Here is a 24,091-nt window from a genome sequence, read left to right as displayed (position 1 = left end):
CACTACTTACCCTAAGAGATAACAGCTATTCCAACTTGCTTGTCACGGATAGGTTTTGCCTGGTCTTGAATATCATTTAATGGAATCGCACCGAATGTTCCCGACTGTATCTGGCTTCTTTGGCTCCGAGATTCACCCAGGGGTTGTTGCATTAATTGATGATGATGACGATGACGAGCTATGTAGCATTGCGTTGTGTTTGCACGCCGCTGTGTGTGCCATCTGCTGTGGATGGATACTGTGGTTTTCCAGTTTGGGGCTCTCAGGAGGAAACCACAACGAATGTTTTGTACCAATGTGTGTGTGTGTGTGGGGGGGGGTGTGGGTGTGTGTGTGTGTGTGGGTGTGTGTGTAGCCTAGAGGTTGGGAGTAGCGTGGAGGCTGGGAGTAGCGTGGAGGCTGGGAGTAGTGTGGAGGCTGGGAGTAGTGTGGAGGCTGGGAGTAGCGTGGAGGCTGGGAGTAGCTTGGAGGCTGGGAGTAGCGTGGAGGCTTAGGGTAGCGTGGAGGCTGGGAGTAGCGTGGAGGCCGGGAGTAGCATGGAGGTTGGGAGTAGCGTGGAGCTTGGGAGTAGCATGGAGGCCGGGGGTAGCGTGGAGGCCGCGAGTAGCGTGGAGGCTGGGAGTAGCGTGGAGGCCGGGGGTAGCGTGGAGGCCGGGAGTAGTGCAGGGATGCGATGGGACAGCCAGCAGGACAGCTGACGGTCACCTGTATCAGGAGTGTTTAGATCTTTATCCCACACCCGACACCTGGACTGTCACGTCTCCGGCGACATATTGTCGTTTTATCCTGTGCATGCATGTGAGTGTGTGTGTGGGGGGGGGGGTATGTGGTTCCCCAACCAACCTGGAAAGTCAGGGACTGGGTGTTTTTTTTGGTTACTGAGCACTTACAGTATCTTGTGCACGGTCAGTGGGATGTCAGCATCGAGTGTGATGCGTGATGTGGTTGGATGTGAACATGTGTGGCTCATGCTGGACTCCGTGTGTCCTCTCCGGGGCCTGGGCTCCGTTTTCCCAGCCTCCCCTGTTGAAATAGGCTCCGGGTCCTTCCCTCAGCCTCTTTCTGCTCTGATTCCTCTCTGCCTCCACCCCCCTGCCCCGCATCTCGCATTTCCCCTGGGGAAGGTGGAGGTTCCAGCTGCAGAGTCCCTGGCTCATTGCTCACGACCCCCGACTCCACAGGGAGGGTGTGCTTATCTGGGGCAGGGGTACTGGGAACATCAGAGCCACAAGCCCCCATCCATATGGGTGACCCCCCAGTGAAGGAGGCTGGGCAGACCACTGCTGGTTTCTCTGGGTGCTGTTGATAGATAACTGACGCGGAGAGGCATGGAGAAGCGGCAGGCGGCGGGGAGAGGAGCGGTGTGTGTGTGTGTGTGTGTGTGATGGGGGACTTGTTGGAGGAAGGAAAAGTTACACTGAGGCCTGGACAGAGAGAAGGAATGGAGCAGGTGAAGAGGTAATGGGTTGGGGGCAGGTATGCCAGGCCAGGGGCACAGCGTGCACCAGGGAGGGGGTGGTGAGATGCAGATGAGAGAGGGGCAGAGAGGCCCCTGGCAGCTGGGGTGTGGAGGAGGGAGCAGAGTGGCTGGAGATGAAGCTGGAGCTGGAGACGAGGCACCAGGGCCTCCGGGACACCCTAAGTATTTCGCATTTCATCTCGAGAGCAGTGGGAGGCAGACAAGGTTTTAGTCACGCTTCATTAGAAGCAGGAGTTTCTGAGTTTCCTCTTTCTGGGTGAGAGGAGGTGCTGAGACCCGCTGTGAGCGGCGTGTGATGACTCTTCCCAGGTGCCATTAGCTCCAAGGTGCCGTCCCATCTCCCTGCGTGGGCGAGGCGCCCTGGGAGACCGCCACGAAGGCAGGCCCAGCCAGGTGCTCACGGTGACCTAGATTTTAAAGCTGCTGTCACCAGGCGGAGGCAAGATGTGGGTCTCTCAAGCTTGCTCCCTGGTCGAAGGCTCTGTCTGGATCCCGTGTGTGGCCTGCACAGCTCGCCCGGGGGTGGGGCTTGCAGTTTGGGGAACAGCCAGGTCCGGTTCACGTTTGCAGAGCGGGCCCGTGTCGCTTCTACCGGCCCTGCCGTGGGAGGTTTCGAAAGGATGTGGGGTTCAGACTCCGAGAAGCACAGCTTGGTTCTCCAGTTGCTTATCCCTTCCCGTACACCCGATGCCGTTAGTTCAGACAGATCCATACGCACGCTGCCCGACAGGCACTTCCCCCTGAAAAGCCAGACATCTATTACCCTTAATCCCTTTCCTCCCTTAGCCGTTCCCACAGTTCATTCATCAAATCCTCTGCATTCTGTTAAAGAAAAAATTGGTTCAGTCCCAGGGTTAGAGATATAAATGCCTCCGTGGGCCAGGCAAGTTCATGTAACTAAGGCATGACGTCTAGTGAAAGGCAATAGGGAGGAGTGGGGCCTGCGGCTAATGGGAGGTGCTTGCTCCGCTACAGGACTTCTTAAAGTGTGCCTTCTGAGTGTGGCCCCCGTGTGGCTGGCACCCTGGGAGTCTGTGGCTCCGTCTGATTGATGATCATCTCACTTCCCTCTCCCAGGCTGTGCGACAGCCCTTATCTGGAAGCCTTGCTGTAAGTACATCCTCATTCTAGCTTTCCCCACACTCTGTCTCTAGAATTATCTTCCTAAAAATGGCAAACATGCCTTCGAGGGCCAGCCTACCAGTTGCCGAAACAAAATAGGTGGGCGCTAGGTGAGCAGCTGGTTTTGGTGCCGGGAGCCTGATATTATTCATGTTCTGTCCGGAAAGTGGGCAGCAATACAGTTCAAGGTCAGGGAGGAGGGTAAAAGCTCGGGCAGCGTGCACACCGCTGGGTGACAGGACATCAGGGGTCCAAGGCCTCTGCATTCCACGAGAGACATCGGAACCACCCTGCAGCACGTGGGTCGGACCCGTAACAGGCACCTTCGTCCAGAATACTACACATCGCTAGCCTCTGCTCCCTCACCCTCCTCTCAATGAGGAAGAAAACCCAAATGAAACGCGAAAGGGAGAAGGCTGGCTGCACCGGCTCCTGACAGCTGTGAGGTGGGAAAGCAGATGCCACAGTGAAAACGAGTCGGACATAAAATCGATGACCATATGTCACTCATCCTGCCGCCGCCGCAATAAACAGGCCAGATGGGGCGGCAGCCACGAGGCCCCGGCACCCCCTCCCATCGCCAGCTGTCCGAGGCCATCCCGTGCCATGACCTCGTGCAGTAATAAATGTTTCTGAGCTGACTCTGAGTCCCCGATGCAGACGTTCAGCGAAGGATGCAGAAAACGCGGCTTGCCCTTGAGAACAACTTCTGTCAAAATTAAGGAAAATGTTGCCCAGAGGGCGTGGTTCAGTGGCTGAGCGTTGACCTATGAACCAGGAGGTCCCAGGTTCGATTCCGGTCAAGGGCCCATGCCCGGATTGTGGGCTCAATCCCCAGTAGGGGGCGTGCAGGAGGCAGCCGACCCATGATTCTCTCCTCGTTGATGTTTCTCTCTCTCCCTCTTCCTTCCTCTCTGAAATCAATAAAAACCTATTTAAAAAAAAATAAAGGAAAATGTCAGAGCTTCTGGGGAGACCCTGAGGGATAGGAAAAACCATGTGAATGAGACTGGCTCCCCCGCGGGTGTGAGCAGCCGAGTGTGCGTCGTGCAGGGTGTGTGCACTGACCTCGGTGGCCGGCTCGGAGAAGGTGGAACTGGCCTCCACGGCAGTGTGGCCGGCCCGATGGCCGCGACCAGGGCCAGCTGGCCAGGCTGCGAGCCCCGCTGTGTCTGCAGAGCTGTGTGGACACGGCCCTCGGCTCTCGGGGTCTGCGTGTCGTCTCTTCAGCCACCTGTCACTTGCAAGTGTGTGTCCCTGTCCCGCTGTTTGTAATCACATCTCCCCAAGCAGGCGGTCTGCCCTCTGTATTTCCCAGTTCTCTGACCAGCCTGGTCCAGGGAGATCCGGCAGCCCCGCGGAATCTGCTGGGAACACAGGGCTCCATAAGTAACAGATTCCCCTAGGGCCTGGGGACGGGCCGGGGCAGGGGTTCTGTGGCCACAGCCAGGGTCGTTCAGAAATCAGCGCCGATTCAAAGCATCGCACGCTCCTTAGCAGAAGAGCCAGGGCTAAAGCCTCAGCCGTCATTTCTAGCCCGTCTCTGGGGTGGGCGCTCCCATCACTGGTCCCCAGAGAGGGATTCAGCTTGTCCTTCAAGGCAGAGTATGGCCTTGAGCTCAGGGCTGGGCGATTCCTACGTGGTGAGACCCGCGGGTCACCCACTGGCATGAGCAGGGACCTCGCAGCCGGCTCCCTGCAGCTGCCCAGGAAGTTACTGGGTTGGCCCCCGGGTCGCCTTACAGGATGCGGGCCCTTAGGAAAGACTGTTTCCCAGCTCTTCCTGAGGGCTGCTTGGATCCCAGCTCAGAGAGCTCGCCTTTGTACCTCGCCTCGTTGGGCCTCGGGCCTGGTCCCCAGTGCCTCCAGGAGGCAGCTAGAATCATCCTGATGGCCTTCCTCTCGGCCCGTCCAAAGACCAGCCGAAGGGCGCTGGCCAGGGGGCACCTTGGCCGCCTGGAAACTGGGCTGCAAGGGGCTGGGGCCGTGGGCGGAGCCCAGAACCACAGAAGGTGTCGGAGAGGCCAAGGTGCTGCGTGGGGTGAGCTCTGCAGAGGAGGGTCTCGGGGCTGGGAGTGGAGCTGTTGAAAGAAAGGGGGGTGAAGAGCAGGGCTGGGGTGAGGGGAGGAACAGACACAACGTTAGCCAGAGCTTGGTGGTTGCTGGGAGCCAGACTCCATTACTCCCTGGACGATGAATGCCTGACAGTTAGACAGGCAGGAATCAGAAGATGGTGCAACCAGCGTGAAATAGATAAAGGCGGAGATGTTTCAATGCGAGGCCTGGTGGGGGGAGGAGGGAGTGGAAGAGAGAGAGGGAGGTAGAGGAGACAGAGAGAGGAGAAGATGGTATTCTCTCAGGTCCAAGCCACCCTGGGCTCTGGGACGTACCCTGCCTTAGGCTTAGGAAGAAGAATAAAGCAACCCAGCCTAAATGGCGAGTGTATAGGGCTAGATCCAGACAGCCGGGAGATGTTCAGACCAGGGACCGCTGTTTGCTGTTCCTAGAAGCTTTTCGATTTTCTAAATGAAGGACCGGGGCCCACGCAATGGCCCGTTTGTCCTCCGGTGAGGGGGCCACTGCCTTGCTGATTGGATTCGTAAGGTCAACTGACACACCCCATTATGGCGAGCGTGGGAGTCCCCCGCGAGGCACGACTTCAGACCGGCCTGCTTACCTCTGTCTGGTGACAAGGGGTCTTAGCGGGATCAGGTCATTCCCGGGAGACGCAGCCTCGACCCATTTAATGACAGGCTGCTCTGGAGCCGCCGTTTTTTTGCAGAACGAAGAGCCATCACGGAAGACCTGCTATTTGGTTGCTTGGAAACGAGTGCTTTTACTACCCAAAGGCGTCCCCAAGCCCTTCTGGGGAGGCGAGGCGGGCTGCCAACCGCGCTCCCAAGTCATAAATTTCTTCGGAGCCAGGCACAACGCGGTAGAGCAAGAAGGGGGGGATTTTAGTGGCGATCGCCCGCTTGCAGACAGCCCGAGTCCCTGCAAAGGGCACGACCCCGCCTGGCCCCCTCCTCCGGCTCCCGCTGTCTGTCACACAGGCACCTTGTTCATCTGCGTCCCCACGGGCCAGGTCACCCCGCAGCGTGAGGATGGGCCAGTATCTAGAGGCCAGCAGGAACCAGCAGTGATTCTGTGACATCCTGCGACCCAAGATGCTCGGCCGCCCAGGGAGGTGCGTGGGAAGCCCCCGCGGCTCTGGCTCCAGGGTGTCCCCACCGGCCCTTCTGGCCCTGTGACTGTCATCCCTGGCTCTCGGGCTAAAGGTTCTAAGCACACGTCCAGGCTGAGGGGAGGTGGCGGTGCCTCCCGGGGCAGGCTCCACGTGAGGGCCCGGCCGCGGTGGGGAAGGTCGGCGTCGTGGCCTCCAGCCCCCGCCCCCCCTCGGAGAAGCGTCCCCCTTGTCCGTGGCCAACCCTGAGATGTTCCGGGGTCCGCGGGCCCGTGGCGGTAACACTGCCTGGGTCCTGCTGCCGTGGTTCTGAGGGCTCGGAGCTCCGGTCAGCCCGGTGCCAGGTCAGAACCCGTGCTCTCGGCCGCACAGCAGCGGACACGACGCTATGGTATCCCACGCGTGGGTGATGGAGAAAGAGCCCCGCCCTGCCTGGAAGGTGCATTTCGAAGCAGCGGGGAGCCTCGGGTGAAAGCCTGCCTCTCCCCGTGAGCTTCTGGTCAGCCCGGTTGCGCCAGGGCCTCTGTCTCTGCCCAGGTCTCCGTGACTCAAGAATATCTGTGCCTCTCCTCTCACCTCCCTCTTCTCTGTCTTTTGTTTGTTTTGTTCTGTTGATCCTCACCCGAGGGTATTTTATTTTATTTATTTATTTAAAATATATTTTAAAATATATCTTTCTTTCTTTCTTTTTTTTTTTTTACAGAGAGGAAGGGAGAGGGATAGAGAGTTAGAAACATCAATGAGAGAGAAACATCAATCAGCTGCCTCTTGCACACCCCCCACTGGGGATGTGCCCGCAACCAAGGTACATGCCCCTGACCGGAATCGAACCTGGGACCCTTCAGTCCGAAGGCCGACGCTCTATCCACTGAGCCAAACCGGTTTCGGCCGGAGGGTATTTTAGAGAGAGTGGAAGGGACGGGGAGAGACAGAGGGTGCCGGGAATCGAGCCGGAAACCGGAATCAAACCTGAGCCCCTTCAGGCCGAGGGCCGATACTCTACCCACTGAGCCAAACCGGCTAGGGCCTTCTCTATTCTGCTCATTTCTTCTGTTCATCTCACTCGTTTGTTTCACTCATGCGTTCGCCCATCACGAGCCACGCTCTGTGCCCTGACACGCAGCGGGACGTTCGTGTGGCTGACGAACACCAGCCCCGACGCGGGACGTGTGCGACTTGCCCACGCTTGCCTGCTCCATCTCTCCCCCGAGCTGAGCCCCGACGAGAGGGGGCGGGTTCCCATCACTGCACCAGAGCCTCAGGCAGCATCTTCTCGAGCAGGGTCCGTCCTTGTACACGTGGATTCCAGAGCCACGGAGACGCAGGAGATCCCCAGGGCAGGGCTGAGGTCCCCGACCCGAGGCAGCTCGGGGACCTGGGGCGGGGGGTGGGGGGGCGAGGAGTGTTGTCTGTAAACACAGAGGAAGAGGAAGGGCAGTGATGTGTGTCGTTGTGCTGAATCTGGGGCCCTGGTGGCTGGAAGGTCCTGACCTTGGCTGTGCTGGCGCGGGACCAGGGCTCAGGTGTAATGAGGAAGGGACCAGTGTGCTGTGAAGGGTGGGAACCCCGACCACTGCCCTCACTGGGCGGAGGGGTGGCGGCAGCTGCCGGTGGGGGTGAGGAGTAAAGTACCCCCCCCTTCCAAGTGGCTGCTGCACCCAGTCCCCCTCCGCCGCCTGGAGGGGGGTCTCCTAGTGCAGGACCGCGGAGCCTGCCCCTTCCAGGGCCCAGGGCGCAGAGAGGAGGGGTGTCCAGGCAACAGCTCTGCATCTCGGCTGTGGGGCCCGGCCAGGTGAGTGAATGACCGGGCGGAAGAAAGAAGTGTCTGGACACTCCTATTTCAACGAGAAGGGTGGGGAGGGGAGCAGGCGGGGCGGGTGCGAGGGAAGAACGCTCCCTCCACTCCCTGCAGGAAAAGGGGTGCTGGGTGGGGAGATAAGCCCCCCTTTTCGGAGAGAGTGGGGGTGAGGGTGAGAACAGGCTTTTGCCCGTTTTTGGTCCTCCCAGCCTTTGACACTGTCTCCATTCCTTTTTCTGATGACTAGTTTATTGCGTTTTTAAAATTAACAGTGTGAGATGTTACCTTTTCCCTGGTGGCTTGACATCTAAGAGATAAAACTCACTGTCTCTGTAAATCACACATTGATTTTCCTCGCTTCTGTATTGCAGTTGGCCTCAGCCGCGGCTGATGGACACATTACAGCTCCGTCTGGTTCCATTAGGAGTCCGAGTCCTGTGCTTTATTACCCGATGTCACGTCTCGTCCCTGATCGTGTCTGGGGGGGGGAACCAGCGGTGGCTGCCGGCACTTTAACGATAATCCATCCATCAAACACGGGGCCTCTCAGCCGGAGGCTCTGTCCTCCAGGCAAGGCTGACTCTCGGGACAGGTGAGCCTGCAGGGCCAGCTGTGGTCTGCTTCCCCATCTCCTCCTCCAGGTCAGCTCCCATCAGTCAACACCCGAGTGATGGCTCAGGGTGCATGTGCTGGTTCCTCGCAGTCCCGAAAGGTAGAAAGGGTAGGGCTGTTTTCAGAATTTTTTTTAAAAATATGTTTTTATTTAGAGAATGATGATGGGAGAGAGAGAGAGACACACACACACACACACACACACACACAGAGAGAGAGAGAGAGAGAGAGAGAGAAACATCAATCAGCTGTCTCCTACATGACCCCCACTGGAGATCGAGCCTGCAGCCCTGGCATGTGCCCTCACCAGGGATTAAACCAGTGATCTCCGGGTGCATGGGGCAACACTCAATCCACTGAGCCACCCCAGTCGGGCTCAGGACTCTTTGTAAATGAGCAGCACATGAAAGCATAGAACAGTACCTGACATGGAGTAAATGCTACATGATGTTGACTGTTATTTTCATCTTCACTAATTATAACCACGTTGTACATTAACGACGACCCCTGTCGGTTTACCCACATGCAGAGTGTGGCCAAGAACGCCAGCCTGCCTCGGGCGTGTGGGGCCTGCACCTGTTTGCCATCAGCAGGGGTCGGTCCGCATTTAGCGAATGGGTCCTGTGGACCGTGAGCTGTAAGGTCTGTAACACACAGGCTGCCCCGCAGGGCGTTTGTTGGGCGTTCCGCTCTTGTGGCCAATGGGTCTCCGAGAAGCAGGTGCCAGGAAGGGATTCGATGTGCAAGAGGTTTGCTGAGGGACGTGCCTGTTTGGATGTAGAGGAGGGAGCAGAGGTGGCAGGGAGAGCCTCCGCCTGCGGTGCAGACCTGGCACCTGTGAAAGGGAGGGGGCAGGGGAGGAACCTCCGACCATAGCACAGTTCCGAGAATGTTCGCTCAGGTTGGAGGGAGGTCCTGGTGCCGAAGGTGTTCTCTAAGAAGGGATGCATGCGCTGGTTACTCCCTCCCGCGCCCCCCCCCCCCATGCTAAGTCACTGGCCGGGAGCCACTGGGCACAGAGGGTCGTGGTGATGGGTCCCGCAGAGCAGCAGCCAGGACCACGCGCCGCCATGTAAATGGCGGACAGAGCTCTTGGTGTCCTTGCTGAGGTTTCCTCGGGAGGAAGCAGGAGCCTGGGCATTCCTGGGGGTAGATGAGGGTGGATGAGGGTGGATGGGGGTGAATGGGGGTGGGTGGTGGGTGGGGGGCAGAGGGAGTTAGAGGCCAGAGAAGGGGCTCTCCTGGATGGATTGTGAGGCGCTGTCCAGCAGCCCCGGTGCTGAATTCCGATAGACAGCTAGTTATGTGGGGAGCCAGCTGCTTCCTAGGAGGGTTGGCCTCCCAGGAAAACACGGAACACGTTTGCCGCAACCCTTTGCCAGATTAGGAAACTGAGGCTAAGACAGAGGGACACAGCTAACCCCACCACCATCACCGCCATCACCATCATGGCGCTCGTGGCCAGATCTGAGAATTCACCGCTGGTTTTCTGGCGTGTGGCCCCTATCTCAGGCACCTTGTGGGACGTTGTTGTTTTGTGCCTAGAAATCCGAGCACCTGGACTTGCACCCCAACTTTCTAATGAATGTGCTGAGTGAGTTATTCAACAGCAAATGAGGGTGGGCACCATGCTCCAGGCCGTCGGGAATGGCTGAGGCGTTGAGAGCAGACCCCTGGCCACTGTGCCCACCATTTTCACCACAGCCTGCCTGTCTCATCTATACAAGGATTCTCCATGGAGACCAAGGGTTGGGGTGGTATCTGGGAAGAAAGCAGGCCTCTGCCCTATTTCCTTGGTGTGTTGTTAATCAAGGAGTTAATTTATTGGAAACTTTCCAATAATCTTAGATATGGTGTAAGTTTTATGTTGAAAGAAGACACTCATGGTTGTTATTTATTTTTTATTTTTTGCTGCCCTGTACTTTTTAATGTGGTAAAATGTGCATAATACAAAATGTGCCGCTGTCACCGACTGTGGGGGAGCCGGGCCGACTGGTGTGCGGGGCGCTGTCTGTTCGGCGGAGACCGATGAAAAACTTCCCACGTTCTCTCTCCCAGCCCCGGGTCAAGCTCTGAGTCAGACTTCTCTTTGCGGAATGGAGGGGGATAAAAAAAAATCTCTCCTTGGGGAAACCTTAGACACCAGGGTGAAGATAAAACTGACAGATATATCATTACCCGCTTAAAGAATGGCCGGCGTGCCGTGACCTGCTTTCATAAGTTTGTGTCTGCAGAGGAATATTGCTGGCGATTTCACTGGAAGGGAAAGATTCCCGGCCGTGGCCGGCACAGCCCCCTGAGTTCTGGGGCTCAGTTCTCCACCCGACTCCCGGACACACGGCCCTTCGTGGTAAGTCTGCAGAGCGTGCACCTGACCCCCGAACCCCCACGGCTACTCATGTCCTCTCTGATGTCCAGGCTGCAGATGGCAGGTGTGTAAGCATCTTTCACAGGATTCAGGATCAGCCCACACCTGAGCAGGGAACACCGGAGGCTGCTGACGCATGCCCTCCAGAGGGCCTACCTAGGGCTTACGGTGGCTCCGCCTCTCTATCTCCATTGGCTCCGCCTCGCTCTCCCCATTGGCTCCGCCTCTCTATCTCCATTGGCTCCGCCTCTCTCTCTCCATTGGCTCCGCCTCTCTATCTCCATTGGCTCCGCCTTGCTGTCTCCATTGGCTCCGCCTCTCTATCTCCATTGGCTCCGCCTCGCTCTCCCCATTGGCTCCGCCTCACTCTCTCCAGCCCAGCCTGCCTGCACGGTCTCTCTGAGGGCCACTGAGGCTCCTCTGGTTGCCCTGGGATCCGGGGGAAAGCCAGGCATGGAAGGAGCTGGGACTCGAAGGAGAGCTGCTTTAGTGGCCCAGTGCCCACCCCACTCCCGTGAGTGCCCCCAAGGGCGGCCACTGCAGTTGTTAGGGCTGAACCAAGGGCGGTTTGGGGTGGGGCAGCGTCGCTCTACTCTGGGAACACTCCTCTGGCCCAGGCGAGTAACAGCTTCACCCCCATGAGTTTCTTTATGACAGACGGGCCCTGCCTGCCTGTTAGGGTGTCGTGTGCGGCTAGATTAAGGCGGGCTTTGTGCACGGTGGTCCTAGTGCTTTTGCATTTAAACGACCGATTCAGACTTTCGCCCATGTATTTGGGCCATCCCTCCAGTCTGTTTTCATCCACACACGTGTGTGAATGTGTGTGCCTGGTGCGTGCACGCTCTCATCTGCACACGCTCACATCTGCACACGCTCCTTTCCCTCATCCCAGCGCTGCATCCCCGGGTGTGTCTGTGAGCTCCCTGCCCCTGGGAGAGCTGATCTGTCCTCTCCTCCCCCCAGACACTCCCCCCCCTCCCTCCTGCTCCCGCCAGCACCACCCTCCCTCCCCCGGCCCGTCACGCCTTGGGTCTCTGCTTAGCCAGTAGCTGTGTAAAGAACATGTTATTAAATCATTTTCATCACGGTCGTGGTGTAGCAATCTCCAAATTGACGGCACTTAACTTTATTATCCCCGCACTCTTCTCTCCCTCGATCCTCCTTCGCCCTCTCTGCCCGGCTGCCACGTTGAAGAATTAACCTCGAGAAACGAAATGTGAGGTTTGTCAGAGAGGCCTGTCGGGGAAACGGATCTACGTGACCTCGGAAGAAACCCTGTCTGGCTCCCTAACCAGCCTCGTGCTGTGCCCATGAATACGCTCCCAGAGCAGAGGATCAGCATTTGAGGAAAACCCAGCGAGTGGGAAAGAAGGACCCACATAAGTAGGACCAGCTTACCCGGGAGAAAACAGCCCCAGGAGACCAGAGCAGACTAAGCGTTCTCAGTGCTGCGTTCCGCCGATTGGAGTGGATGTTGCTCTATCCACAAGGCAAGCACGCACTCTAATGAAAAAGGAGCCATCAGGAGAGAAGCAAGAGTTCTTCGAAATTAATAAGATAATTGCCAGTTAAAAAAAAAGTTAGCCCTGGCTGGTAGGCTCAGTGGTTAGAGCGTCCACCCCGCACCAAAGGGTTGTGGGTTCCATTTCCGCTCAAGGGCACGTACCTGGGTTGCAGGTTCTAGCCCAGCCCTGGTCGGCAACCAGTCGCGGTGCCTTTCACATCAATGCTTCTCTCTTTCCTTCTCTCTCCCCATCCCTGTCTCCCTTCCCTTCTCTCTGAAAATCAATGGAAAAAATACCCTTCAGTGAGGATTGACAACAACAACAAAACTAAATGGACAGACTGATAAGAATGTTCTGGATGACAGGCCACACCGGTCACCAGCAAGGTTGAATAAAAAACAACCCTCCAGCCTGGCCGGCGTGGCTCAGTGGTTGAGCCTTGACCTATGAACCAGGAGGTCGAGGGTCGATTCCCGGTCAGGGCACATGCCCGGGTTGTGGGCTCCATCCCCAAGGTGGGGTGTGCAGGAGGCAGCCGATCCATGATTCTCTCTCATCATTGATGGTTCTCTCTCTCTCTCTCTCTCTCTCTTCTCCCTCTCTCCCTCTTCCTTCCTCTCTGAGATCAATAAAATTTTTTTAAAAAAACACACCACACACACAAAAAGAACAACCGTCCAGTGTGTAGACACAGATGTCCGAGATGTAACGGGTGAGCACAGCCATGCGGGGAGGCTTTTCATGGTGGAGAAAACCCAGCCTTGCCGGTGAGAGGACTCATGGCCGAGCTTCTCGGGGTGTCAGGGCTCCCTACAGCCCCGGGATCTGTTAGCTTACGAGGTCCCAGGGCACCGCCTTGTCCACGTGCATGTGAATTGGTCAGATCGGAGCCGCCAGCCGCTTCCCTGCACACGGGGCCCCTGGAGGGGCGAGGGGAAGCTCGGCGGCCAGGCGATTGGACCGAGGGCTTGGGGCGCAGACCACGGAGAGGGGCTGTCTGGCCCCCCCACCAGCCTGATCTGTCCCTGGGCCTGCAGGTCCACCCTTTAGGGTGGGATGGGAGGATGGCCATAGGTATGAGTCCGGCACGAGGCAGGGCTTGTCGGCTGGCACTGCCCAGCACACTCTGTGGCCACTCTGGCCTCCTCTCCCCTTTTCTCTGTGGGAACACAGGGGTCTGATCTCAGCTTGGTTGTCAAAAACAGATTGTCGAAAGCAAATTGAAATCGACTCTCGGACGTGGGTGGGTGTGTAACGAGACGCCTGCACCGGCTGTTGAGAGAAGTGGCTGTGTCAGCGCGTCCTCACCCACGCCCGCCAGGGGTGCCTGCTCCCCGCTGTCCTGGGGCGCCCGTCCAGGAGGCAGCAGTTTCCGGGCCGTCACTGTGTAGGCGGAGCCCAACTGGACTCAGTGGCATGTGGAAAGCACACCTGCCCCGTGAGTTAGGAGGCGGCTCCTGAATTGGAGGGTTCCTGCTAGAGAATCTTCCATTATTCGCAGCCCTTAAGCCCTGAGGCGTGGCTTGATTGATATGGATGAGGATTGGAATTGATTTCTCCTCTTCCGGAACACCTCCATTGCTCATACTTCCCAACACCTAACTTCACCCAATATGAACAGCAGAGTTAGTAATTCGTGTTAAGAAAGTGTGTCAGCCGACTGTCATGGCTCAGTGGTCGAGTGTCGGCTTATGAACCAGGAGGTCACGGTTCGATACCAGGTCAGGGCACATGCCAGCGTTGAGAGCACGATCCCAGTAGGGGGCGTGCAGGAGGCAGCCGATCCATGATTCTCTCTCATCATTGATGTTTCTCTCTATCTCTCCCCCTCTCCCTTCCTCTCTGAAATCAATAAACACGTATAATTTTTAAAAAGTCTGTCCAACTGCATTTTCAAGAAGGTAACCCTGAGTTGATCATTCCTGCCCTTGGCAGGGCTCTGCCAGCTTCCAGGGCCCTCTGTGGCAGGGTGGGCATAAAGACCAGGCCTGCCCCGTGGAGTGCCTAAGCCAGACGGTGCCTCTCCCGACGCTGAAGGTCAGGACGCCACCCTGTGGTGTGGGCACCACACCTGTGTAGTATGAGGGGACACCTCCCCCTCCCGGATCAGTGACGGAGCCAGGTGGGCAGGAGCGGAGGAGATACAAGGCTGAGCCCGCCCAGCACCCTGGGCGGTGCCTGCTGCTGCTGCTGCTGCTGCTGGGGGTAGGCGTGCCCCTCCTCGTGGCTCCCACGTTCCTTCCAGCAGCCGATGCTTTCATGAGTGACCGGTTAGGACCTGGGCATGTGTCCGTGGGCAGAGGCTGCTCCCCATCTTCCCGCCCGCGGGCCGGCCTCCCCCAGGTGCACCAGTGAGGCGCCTGCCCGAGCTCGTCATCCCGGGAGCAAAGCACCTCGGCCCTTCGGTTTTTACAAGAACTTAGCCGATGCTCCAGGTGTGAGGTGTGAGCCCCGTCCTGGCTCCTCCCCAGTGGAGGATGAGGAAGGGGAGATTCAGGGGGGATGGGGAGAGGGAGAGGCAGACACGCCCCCCCTCATCCTCCTTACAGCAGCTGGAGAAGACGAGCGGGCCAGCTGAGCGCCAGGCTGATTGTCAAGTTTGTCCTCCTGACCCGGACTCCTCACCCCAGGCTCCGTGTGCTCCCCTCTTTGCACCCGAGTTAATGGCCGTAGCTGTGAACAGAGGCCGTGGCTGACTAATAATATCCCGGTCCCTTCGGATTGTCAGATTGTCAGATTGTCGTAATTACCTTCCTAATTTGCACTTTTCGCCGGGACACCTGGGGTGTGAGCTCTCCTGGCATTTTTCCTCGCTCCCTCCCCGCCCGGAGGGCTCTCGCTGCCATTCTCCATTCTCGTCTTCGTTTCCCGCCTTCGTTCTGGTCTTCGGTTCTTGGTTTCTCATTCGTTTGACTCTCAGGTATTTGTCCACCTTCAGACCCGAGGACCTTGACCTTCTCCCCTGCCGTGACCTCTTCTTCCTCTCCCCCTTTCTAAGTCACAGGGACCAGTTGGCTGCCTCCCTGGGCAGCCTGTGCTTTTGGGGCAGGGGGGTGGTTCCTCTGCCCCCCCCCCCCCCCGCCCCGGAGCCCCAGGAGAGCGGGGAGGACAGACCTGCTCCGTGGCCACCCGCCACAGAATGGGACGGCCAAGGTGCACATCGCCCTGGCCAAGGCACGGGGCGGGCGGAGAGACAAGGCCCTGGCTTTGTCCCGACCTCTTCAGGAAACGAGGTTCAGGAGCCAGCTGCCTGTGCCTGGGAGGGAGCCACAGCCAAGGTCAGCCAAGGTCGGTGGGCCGAGACGGGGAGGCTGGGGTTCGAGGCCTGCCCCTGCCCCTTCATGCTGGGCAGGCCCTTTCTCCTCCCCACCCTCCCAGAGCTGGTGTGAGCATGTATGTAAACCCCTGTGCTGGGCTACACGCTGAATAAGCAGAAAGCATCCCTCCGCGAATCACCGTGGGTCCTAGTGCTCCGGGCTGCACTGTCGTTTACATTAAAACCCCTAATTGGAGCAAAATCTCTAACAAAAGAGCCAACCAGCTGTTGTTTGTGGTTTCGGGCAGCATGTCAAACTCAAAGGCTCCCACGGGCCACGTAAACAAGGCGTAAGTGGATGTGGCCGCAAAAAAAAAAAAAGCTTCAGTTTTCAGAGAAACGTACGTTTATTCGATAGAGACATGCTGAATACAAAGGGCTGAAATAAATGAGTAATTGTTAACATAAACCAATGGAACGTTTTCATAAAAATTGATATTTTCCTTGAACATTAACTTACCAGACACTGAATAACGGCACAAATTAATAAGCGTAACGCAAATAAACCTATTTTTCTTGTTCTCTGAAAGCGAAATATTTCCTGTTGTGCACACCAAACAAGTCAGTCCAAGACTAATGACGTGGCCATCGGCTGCTAAAGTATTCGCTGCTGGTATTAGTGGGGAGAAATGCTGCGCCTGCGCGTAAGGGAAATTATAGTAATCAGCCATTAGTGAACATTGCAGTTCGTTATTAATATTTATGTACAGCAGGATATTGTAAAAATGAAGTTACGGAATTTTTATGAAAACATTTCTTGCATACCGTTATATTGGCTGGCTCGCAAAAATATTCGTTGTGGGCCGCGAGTTTCACATGCTTGGTTTAGGGTGGGGGGTGGGGGGGGAATCCCACAGATTTTTTTCAAAGGGAGGGGATTGCCCTTCTTGTGTCAGGGAACAGCCTTAGTGCCTCCCGAGCTTCTGACACCTCTCCCCGCGGCCCACCTCTGCCCTGCGGGGGAGGGGGCTGTGGTCTCCGCTGTGTTGAGAACAGTCGGTTTGTAAACACTGGGCTGCTCCTCCCACCCCCCATCCTGAAGGTAGCAGGGGCCAGCGGGAGGCATCTCCGATGTCCTCTGACTTCGTATTCTCGTGACCGTGAGCGCGGGCAGTGCATGAAACTCCGGGGCCGCAGGGACAGAGGCTGCCTCCTCCCCGTGGAGTTAGAGCCTGGGGTTAGACCTGCCCAGCGCAGCGCCCCCTGAATCCGGCTCTCACCCCATCCGGCTCCTCGTGGGACTCTCTTCTTGCCCACCCCTTTCTGAAGCTCGTCGGGTGCATCGGGCAAACCTGAGAATGTTGAACAGATATCCACCCCCCAACCCCCTGGAGTCATGGCTCCTCCCCTTGCGGACGTTTCTGGAAGAAAAGGGGAAGAACAACCAGCTGTGGAGAGGGAAGAGCCAGGCCTCAGACTCACAGCCCCCTGGGCTCTCCGAGCCCCCGTCCCTGCCCTCGGATCCGGATCCATAGGGGAGATGCTCACGCAGTAGGTTTTGCCCTCCTTCCCTCTTCACTACAAGGTCCCTCCTGGCCCCCGCGCCCTTGGCCTGGAGCCTGCCCCGCCCTGGTGACCCTGCTTCCTGTTGGATGGAGGCGGCGCTCCCCGTGGGGTCAGGAAGTGTCCTCGCGTGCGTTCTACCCACTGGCCCCAGGCCCCTGGGACGGGCCCCAGCTTCTCCATGGCCTCTACCTCTCCATCAGGAACGTGCTCCACATTTGGTCCCAGCCAGGGTGATGGCGAGCTCGGCAGGCGCACAGCCCCACTGGGCAGGACTCGGCGCGTCTTCTTGTCCATCCCCACGCTTCACGCTGGACCCAGCCACACCTCCTCCGGCGGTGACAGTCTCTGCCATCTGAGGATGGCTCCTCAGACGACATCATCCGGCCACCGTGCCACCCCTGGTCGTCTCGCTCGTGAGCTGAGAGAACCCTGCGTGTGACAGCATGGATGGAGCTGGAGAGCACTGTGCTAAGCGAAATAAGCCAGTCGGAGAAAGATAAAGATCACGTGATCTCACTCATACGTGGGATATAATGATCAACATACTTTGATGAACAAGAATAGATCCAGAGACAAATGGCAGGGGAGGGGCGGGGGTTAGAGAGCAACCAAAGGGCTTGTACGCATGCATATTAGCGTAACCAATGGACACAGACACTGGGGTGGTGGGGGCGTGCCCGGGGTGGGAATGACTGGGGCGGGGGTCAATTGGGGAAAAAGGAGACATATGTAAAACTTTAGACAATAAATAAAAATAAAAACAAACAAACAAAAAACCCCTGCATGTTTAGGTCAGGGGTCATCAAACTCTTCCCGTGAAGGGCCGGGTGGTAAATATTTCAGGTTACCAGTCCACACGGTCTCTGTCCCAACTACTCATTTCTGCTGATGGAGCGTCCAACTAGCCACGGACAACTCGTCAACTGCCGCGTGCCAATAAAACTTTATTTATGCACACTGAGATCATGTCATTTTTATGGGTCGTGAAATGTTCTCCTTTGGATCTCTTTTTCAACTACTTCAAAGTGTAAAACTTGCCCTTGGCTTGCAGGCCCCACAGAAACAGGCAGTGAGCTGGACTCGGGCCGGGCGGGTGGCCGCTGGCCCCGGTTTAGGCTCCCGCCGCCGCGTGGGATTCCTGTTACTGGGGGCCTGGTGCCGGGGGAGCTGACGGTGGCGGCAGTGAGCATGGGGTGGGGGGAAGACCATCCCTAACCCCGCCCGCTCTTCTCGTGTCTGTTTCAGAGGGCCTCGCTGTGGGCGTCGGGTTCGGAGCGGTGGAGAAGACGGCGTCAGCCACCTTCGAGAGCGCCAGGTAGGCCTCCCCTGCTGCCCTGGCTCCCGGCCCTGCACCCCCAGCCGCTCCATGAAGCCCCAAACATGTGCGCCGCGCGTCCTGGGTTGGAAGTTTTTGTCCTCAGTTTCTCCTTCCGCCTGTGGGACTCCCAGGACGTTCCTCCCCCCACGCCAGCGCCCTCCCTGAACCTGCTGCCCGAGGAGGAACTCGGATGGGACAGGAGGTGGGAGGCGCCTTCAGCGTGTGAGAAACGTGATGCCTGTGGCTGTTTTCCTAGCACCGGGCGTGGGGGGCGGGAGGGGGGAGCGGGAGTTCGGCTCCTTGTCCTGCGGCACAGCCTGTGGTGTTGGCTTCGGTTAGAACCGGATGAGCTTCAGAGTCGGGCAGTGTGGGGAGGGGGGCGGGGAGGAGCCACACAGTTGTGCCCCGGGCACGCCCGCTGCTCAGGCCGGGCTTCCAGTCTGGTGGCACCTCATCTCCCGTGACTTCGAGACATCAACGCCGATGTCCCTCTATCCCGTCGCCTGCACTTGCTGCCAATCCCCCTAAATATTCCCGAAGAAAGTAGCACAAAAGCCCCTCCACCCAGCTCCGCCCTTCCCTTGACCAAGCAGGTGCTCCCTGAGTTACTTAAGCCCTCGGACCCTCAGACCCTCGGACGGGGACGGGGACTGGCCTCCGTGTGTACAGCCTCACAGACCTCTGTTAAACAGCGTCCCCGGGGGGATTTCATGCCATCACACGCCACCCCCGTCACAGCTGTGACTGTCATCATCCTCTCTGTGTCCAGAGGAACTGGGGCCGGGCGGGGAGTGGGGGGGCTCCCTGTAACACAGGCGCAGACGGGGAAAGAGGTCTCCCCCAGGCAGTCCTACCCCTCAGCCCATTTGCCTCACATAAATCCATGTCGGGTTCGTGATTGGTGCTCTTCCTCTGCGAACGCCTGTGATCGTACTCTTGGTCGGTAAAACGTAAGATTGCTCTGCCCTCAGCTCAAGCTACAGGCCTGGTTTCGTGGGAGGATGGGGACTGCAGGGTAGAAGGGAGGGAGGGAAGGAGAGGGGGGTGGGGAGGGAAGGAAAGGAAAGAAAGACAGACTAGCTGCTGGGGGCGGGGTGCAGAAACAAAGTCGTGGGATGACTGAGCACGTGGTTTAGGGGAGATGATGGGTTTTACTTCTAAAACCCCAGGCCCGTGGGACGAGGAGGCGGCGCCCTCCCACACGACCCGGGAAGGTTAAGAATAAAGGACGAAGCAGGGTGCCAGGTGAACGCTGATGCCGGGGAAGCAGGCATTGCAATTTTAGCACCAGACAAACCAGACCTGGGGGCGGAAAGCCAGCTACGGAGTACAGGTCAGTCCTCGGTGACGGAGACGGGAGACGCGGCGGGGCTGACATGATGACACTGCGTCCCCGAGCGCCTAGCAACACGGCTCCGACGGCTGAAGAGGGACCCTTGGAACGACAGGAAGACGCGGCAGGAAGCGCCTCCGTCAGGGGGGCCGAGAGCCATGCCCCCCTCTCGCTCCCGTCAAACGGATGAAAAACGAACACCATGTACCGAGCGGGCATCGGCCGTCCCCCAGCCCAGCCGCCGGGAGACTCCCCTCCTCTTCACGCACACGTGTGCGTGTTTTCTAAATGGATCGGAGCGGCGAGCCCCAGAGGAAGTCGGAAGAGCCCCACACGTGACGTGCCAGCCACAGTCTGACTTCCCTGCGACATAATGGAACGTCGATAATAGGAGATTGCCCGAATGAGTTGTCAGTGGGCAGCCTGCCCCACAGGCACCCCCAGATCAGCGCAGCTTAAGCTTCAAGGGAGGGATTCAAACCAAATCATCTAAGAAGCCAGTGGACCCCGGGCAAGCTCTCCCCTCGCCTCGGGGGCGCTTCACAGAGGGGGCGTGTTTCCTCAGGAGTGTGGGCAGTCAGCTGGGCAGTCACTGCTGAGGGCAGGTAATGGGTGAGCAGGGAGGTCCGAAGGCATTGCCAGGGCCGGTGGGTAGACGTGTCACCGAGACGGAGTTCCCACGGTGCCTTGTGGGAAGGAAGGTGGGGGGTGGAGGGTGGAAAGTTGGCAACCATGATGGGGCCTACTCGGGGAAATGACAAAGCCCAAGAGATGATTTAGACACTGACTCCCGTGGGGTAAATTGGGGGAGGGGAGGGACATGGACCAGCTCGGAGAAGCTCAGCGGGGAACGGTTATTACCACCCAGGGTGTTTTAGCCCCACAGGAAGGTGCGTCTGACGAGGGTGGGGACGAGGAGGGACTGGTGGCAGGAAGAGGGTTTAAATGCAGAACCTGCTGGTGGCCTTTGCCAGCTGGTTTTGTGCAGAAGGAGAAGGGAGAAGTCAAGTTCAGGCATCTGGGGAACAAAGGTAACCTCGTGGTGCCGTGGAAGGGGCTGAGAGGAGAGCAAACAGACTTGTGTGGCTTCGGGCAAAGAAAAGGGTTACCCAGCAGGTGCCTGGGCTCCACGTGGACCCAGCCAGCTGGGCTGGTTAGATGGTCCTGTTCCTTTAGTGGTGGGGGGGGGGGGGTCCGCAGCCTGTGGTCGTGGGCTGACGTCGGCCCAGCACCGTCTCTGTAAATGAAGTTTTGTTAAAACACAGCCACACCCATCATTTCCCCGTTGTCTGCAGCTCCCCCCACACCCCCGTCCCCCGTGTGCGGCGATGGTCGAGTTGCGTAACTGCCACCGCCTCTGAAGGCTGGAGCCGGAGAGAGTTGCTCTCTGGCCCTTTACAGAAAGAGCGTGGAGACCCCTAATCGGTGCACGCGGCCCACGGTGCCAGTTCTGAGTCATCATCAAACGTGCTGGCAGCGTGAGCATTTTCTGCGAAGTCCTTCTGTTTCCTGTGCCTCTGGAACCAGGAGGGGCTCTTCCCTCACCTGTGGCTTCAGACCCGCTCTCAAGAGAAGAGAAAAGTAGCCAGTACATCCTCCAGGAAGGCACCAGGACAGACAGGCCCCTGGCGGATACTGTGTGTGCGGCTGCTGCCATCTAGTGGTCAGATGCTGTTACGTCACCTTTCTGGAGCCCTCTCCAACATCCTCTTCCTCTCCGGCCACCTTCCTTCCTCATCAGAGAGCTTGTGTGAGGCCCGTTCGTTCCCAAGGCCACCGCCCCTGAGTGATGAAGGCTCTCAGCCAGCAAAGGGCAGCCGCAGTGTACGGGGGACGCAGCTTCCTTCTCTCTGATCTGGGCCCTCGCACGTTCCTTTGGTCTCACTACAAAGAGCGGCTTCAGGCCGCATGTCCCCGGGGAGTTGGCTGCTGCAGAGACAGACGTTTCCTTTCTGAAGTGCCCCCGGAGGACATGTTTCCCAGGAAGGAAGCCTGCCCCCAGCTCTCGCTTGGCTCAGCGGTGGGCACGATTCACACCCGCAGGGAGGGCCAGGTCACTGGTGCCAAGTCATCTGGCTTCACGTGTTACTGCCTGTTTAAGCGTCCACTGAGTGTTTGTGGTCCGTGGCCACGCCCTCACACACGGCGAGGTCACAGCTCCTCGGTGACACGCAGCAGGCATCTGGAGCAGGCTGCGTGTCACCAAGGGGCTGTGATCTCACCGTATGCCGTGGATAATCCACAAAACACACCTCCACCGTACTCCGCGAAGAGTGCCGAGTAGACCAGCCTGCATTCGGACCCAAGATAGCTCATTAGTTATGTGTGGGGGCCTTAACATACTTTTCTATTATATTTTTTTTATTGATTTCAGAGAGGAAGGAAGAGGGAGAGAGGGAGAGAAACATCGATGGTGAGAGAGAATCATGGAATGGCTGCCTCCTACTAGGGATCAAGCCGGCAACCTGGGGCATGTGTCCTGACCGGGAATCGAACCATGACCTCGTGGTTCATAGGTCGACGCTCAACCACTGAGCCTCACCAGACGGGCATTATATTTTATACTTTAAATTTTAAAGTATACATTTGCCTCCCAGATCCAAGAGTAAGTCAGACACATCCATATTGGCCCGACTCAAAAACCAATATGTATGTTAATATATTAACAGACATTTAAGACAGCAGCCATTCGTCAACTAAGCAGCTATTTGTTTAGAGACAAAGATAGCAGCAGACACAGTTTGCTGGTCATTGGACCATGTTGGCCAGTGATGCGTGTTCCTGCACGCGTGAGACCTATGACCCCTGGGTGCCTCTGTGTCCAAGGAGACCCCCACTTTGGTTCCGGCGTGCTTGTGAAAACAGGTTTGCACGCTACGCGTAGAGACGTTGAAGGGGAGACTTGGTTGTGGGGGGAGGGGCCTTAGAGCTGAAATAAGGCGTTCTCCTTCCTGTTCACTCAAGCGTCTTGTAAGGAGCGAGCTGCTGTAGCTGCCTCCACGCCGCACGCTGCTCTGAGGTGCCCCCAGCCCGCCTGCAGCAGGGACCAGTTCTCCGGCTTCTGGAGAGTTCTGGGGAGACTCCCTTCCTCAAGGCTGCCGATCTTGACCTCCTCCCTGCCCGCTGAATGGGGTCTCACCCTTCCCCAGGGCAGCCAGAGTCCAGCCTGGTTTTCCTGGAGAGTGGCCTTGGGCCCGAGAAGTGGAACCCCCCAGCGTGGGGAGTCAGGAAGGTGCCTCGCGGAGGAGGTACTCTTCCACCCGGACCCCACCACTCCCACGCCTTTCCCTGCAGAACAGTACACACACACTCTCCTCGTCCCCCTTCCCCCTGCCCCACCCGCCCGTCAGTCACTTTGGCAGGATTAGACGTAAATCCTTGTGCGGTTGTTTATTTGCGATAGCACATTGAGCTCTCAATTGTATTGTATGCAAGCAAGCCCTTCTCTTGAACCCATCAAACTACCTTGCTTGGGATTCTAGCGTAGTCTGTAGGCAGCTCCTCTGAAATCTCTTTCCAGTCCTCCCACGCACGGGTGGCCTTCCCCTGCATCATCAAGGGATGGTGGGAGCAGAGAGTGTTGGCAGGCAGTGGTTGGCAGACAGCGCCACCACGTGGTAGTTCTGTGTCATCGCTTGGTAGGTGACTTAGGATGAATGACAAAGGTAGGTGCACAAGGCAGAGAAGACAGTGTGGGGCTTACCCAGAAGTCATACCTGCAGGTGCTCAGGACTGTGCATGTATATACACTGAGTGGCCAGATTATTATGATCTCTGAACGCATAATAATCTGGCCACTCAGTGTGTGTGTGTGTGTGTGTGTGTGTGTGTGTGTGTGTGTATGTGTGTGTGTGTGTGTGTGTGTATATATATATATATATATATATATATATATATATATATATATTAGAGGCCCAGTGCATGAATTCGTGCATGGGTGGGGCCCGGCCAGCCTGGCCAGGGGGAGCGGACATGGGCGGTTGGCCCGCCTGCCTGCTGGTTGAACTCCTGGTCGAGGGGACAATTTGCATATTAGCCTTTTATTCTATAGGCTATACACTGAGTGGCCAGATTATTATGCGTTCAGAGATCATAACAATCTGGCCACTCGGTGTATACAAGTTTGTAAAAATGCTCTGTGCGTTTTCAGAAGAGTAGCATCTTCCTATTCCAGCTCTTTTGACCCCGATGTTCCACCCGTCACTGAATCCAGCACTTAACAAGTGTCCATCATCATCTCATTTATCTTCCGGTGTCAGAGAAGAGCACAGAGCGCGGTGCCCTGCAGAGAGGAGGGGCTGATGGGAAACGGGCAGAGGAGGGCAGGAAGCACTCTCCACCGGCAGAGGGAAGGAGAGGCGCTGAGTCCTGCCCTCCATGCACCCCGAAATCAGTAGGATTTTTATGTCATTTTAGGGGGAACATAATCATTTTTGTAATGACCTTTAAACAAGAACGTCATGTATGTATCATTCCTGGAAGTAAAGAGACGGGGTTCAGCTTGCTGGACACCAGGCTGAAGCCAGGCGAAGGCGAGGCAATTTCTCAT

The 24,091-nt window shown here is 57.4% G+C and overlaps 1 protein-coding gene across 3 annotated transcripts in view; it reads left to right on the top strand.

Annotated features, from left to right (window-relative positions):
• SLC39A11 (solute carrier family 39 member 11) overlaps nucleotides 1–24,091 on the top strand; it is a 178,155-nt gene that overhangs the window by 117,964 nt on the left and 36,100 nt on the right. For all 3 annotated transcript variants that reach the window (XM_054709625.1, XM_054709624.1, XM_054709623.1), the window contains one exon: nucleotides 18,137–18,206. In XM_054709625.1, the coding sequence (XP_054565600.1) occupies nucleotides 18,137–18,206 (70 nt within the window). The remainder of the gene's footprint in view (nucleotides 1–18,136; nucleotides 18,207–24,091) is intronic.

Source organism: Eptesicus fuscus, chromosome 20 (genome assembly GCF_027574615.1).
Source record: "Eptesicus fuscus isolate TK198812 chromosome 20, DD_ASM_mEF_20220401, whole genome shotgun sequence".
NCBI classification, from domain to species: Eukaryota; Metazoa; Chordata; class Mammalia; order Chiroptera; family Vespertilionidae; genus Eptesicus; species Eptesicus fuscus.
Note: the sequence above shows the minus strand (reverse complement) of the source record. Positions and strands in the feature narration are given on the sequence as shown.